At 45.3% G+C, this 2,398-nt stretch overlaps 1 protein-coding gene across 1 annotated transcript; it reads left to right on the top strand.

Annotated features, from left to right (window-relative positions):
• Positions 1-737: 737 nt before the first annotated feature.
• On the top strand, positions 738-1,424 carry LOC120851275 (low molecular weight phosphotyrosine protein phosphatase-like). Its single transcript, XM_040223929.1, is given in 2 exon segments — positions 738-922; positions 925-1,424. Coding segments are annotated over 2 exon segments (552 nt in total). The 5' UTR covers positions 738-774; the 3' UTR covers positions 1,329-1,424.
• Positions 1,425-2,398: the final 974 nt, after the last annotated feature.

Genomic DNA, 2,398 nt, shown 5'->3' with positions numbered 1-2,398 from the left:
AGTTGTTCCCCAAGTTCATCAACTCTTGACCCTGGCAGGGCTTTATGCTGCCCTAAGTTCATCCCCATAGACACCTGACCGGTGGTCTGAGCCACTGCATCTACAGTTCTGCAACAAAGAATAAACAGTGATCATCCAGTGCAAAGATGTGGATGAGGCAAGAGCAAAACGCCAATCACTTCTGCACACCTGTGGTCAGTTAATCTTTGACAAAGGAGGCAAGAGTATGCAATGGAGAAGAGACAGTCTCTTCAGGAAGTGATGTTGGGAAGGCTGGACAGCCACATGTATATCACATGTATATCAATGAACATTTACTTGATTGATTTGAACAATTCCTTCAATTTAAACATTCCTTTACACCACATACAAAAATAAACTCAAAATGGCTTAAAGTCTTAAGTATATAAACATATATGTGCTACCGTGAAACTAGAAGAAAACAGGTAAAACATCATCTGGCATAAATTGTAGCAATATTTTCTTGGGTCAGTCTCCCAGGATGATAGAAACAAAAGCAAAAATAAACAAATGAAACCTAATCAAACTTACAAGCTTTTGCACAGCAAAGGAAACCATAAACAAAATGAAAAGACAACCCGGGAACCAGGAGAAAATATTTGCAAATGATGGGACCAAGAAAGGCTTAATTTGCAAAGTATGAAAACTCCTCATACAACTGAATAACAAAAGAAAACAAACACTCTGAACAAAAAAATGGGCAGAAAACCTAAATAGATATTTCTCCAAAGAAGACATTCGGCGCACGGGAAGATGGCTGAGCAGGTGACCAAGTCGGTGCTGTTCGTGTGTCTGGGTAACATCTGTCGATCACCCATCGCAGAAGCAGTTTTCAGGAAACTTGTAACTGATCAAAACATTTCAGATAATTGGAGGACAGACAGTGCAGCGACATCCACGTACGACTAGGAAACCCTCCTGATTATTGGGGGCGGGCTTGCACGAAGAAGCATGGTATCCCCATGAGTCACGGTGCCCGGCAGGTTACCAAAGAAGACTTTGCTACTTTTGATTATATACTATGTACGGATGAGAGCAATCTGAGAGATGAGAATAGAAAAAGTAATCAAGTTAAAAACTGCAGAGCGAAAATCGAACTAATCGGGAGCTATGATCAACAAAAACAACTTATCATTGAAGATCTCTATTATGGCCACGACACTGAGTTTGAGGCCGTCTACCAGCAGGGCGTGCGGCGCTGCAGAGCCTTCCTGGAGAAGGTTCGCGGACCCGGCCGTCCCGCTGTGGCCCAGGCTCGTCCCGCCAGGCCGTGTGGCAAGTGTCAACAGTGTCCTCTCTTCAGTTGACTCACTGTTTCTCACCTGGAAAAATAACTGTAGATGGAACTCAGTCTTTGTGTTTGGCGAAAGAGTAAATAAAAAATCTTTGATTCAGATAGTTTATGGGGTAAGAGTTCCTAAGGCAATGGCACCCCACTCCAGCACTCTTGCCTGGAGAATCCCAGGGACGGGGGAGCCTGGTGGGCTGCCGTCTATGGGGTCGCACAGAGTCGGACACGACTGAGCGACTTCCCTTTCACTTTTCACTTTCATGCACTGGAGAAGGAAATGGCAACCCACTCCAGTGTTCTTGCCTGGAGAATCCCAGGGACAGGGGAGCCTGGTGGGCTGCCATCTAAGGGGTCGCACAGAGTCGGACACGACTGACGTGACTTAGCAGCAGCAGCAGCAGACTAGCTAAACCTCCCACTATGCCCCAGTTACAAAAACAGTGGAACAGCCGAAGTAGTGGAGCAGCACAGCAGACCATAATGAAGGGAAGTAAGACGCCCCTCAGGAGCCTGCACTGCCCCTCCCTCTGTGGCCGGGCCCTGCCCACCCTGCCTCTCGACTGGGGCCTGGCGCCCCGCAGGGGTGAGCGGCCACTCTCTTGCAGTGCGCGCGCGCACACTCTCAGGACAGGAAGGAGCGAGGTTCGTGGGATTCATCCTTAGCACCTTCACTCCTTAGTTTGTGTCTGTGTGGTTCATTTCATAAGGAAGTCACCTTATGTGTTCCCATTTGAACCCCTTTGCCTCTGGAAATGTAGTTATATCCAGGAGAAGGATATGTGTGCTGGTTTATCTTATGGTCAGTTTGGGGACTGTGTCTGCTTCTACATGCGTATAATTGCCTGAATGTCAATTATAGATCACCTTGTGTGGGGAAAAGTATTAGGTTGGAAAAAGTCCTTTTATGTTGGAATGCTTAAATATTGATATATTAAGTATTCTTTTGTCACTGCCTGGTTATAGGGAAGTATACATAATTTGTGCACACTTTGAAATAACTGATCTAAAATTCATATGAATATATGTCAGAAAAAATTGTTCTCAAATAAACTGGGGAAATTACAAAAATACAACTGAGATGCAAAA

This window comes from Oryx dammah, unplaced genomic scaffold (genome assembly GCF_014754425.2).
Source record: "Oryx dammah isolate SB20612 unplaced genomic scaffold, SCBI_Odam_1.1 HiC_scaffold_25, whole genome shotgun sequence".
NCBI lineage: Eukaryota > Metazoa > Chordata > Mammalia > Artiodactyla > Bovidae > Oryx > Oryx dammah.
This window is presented reverse-complemented; position numbering and strand designations above follow the sequence as displayed.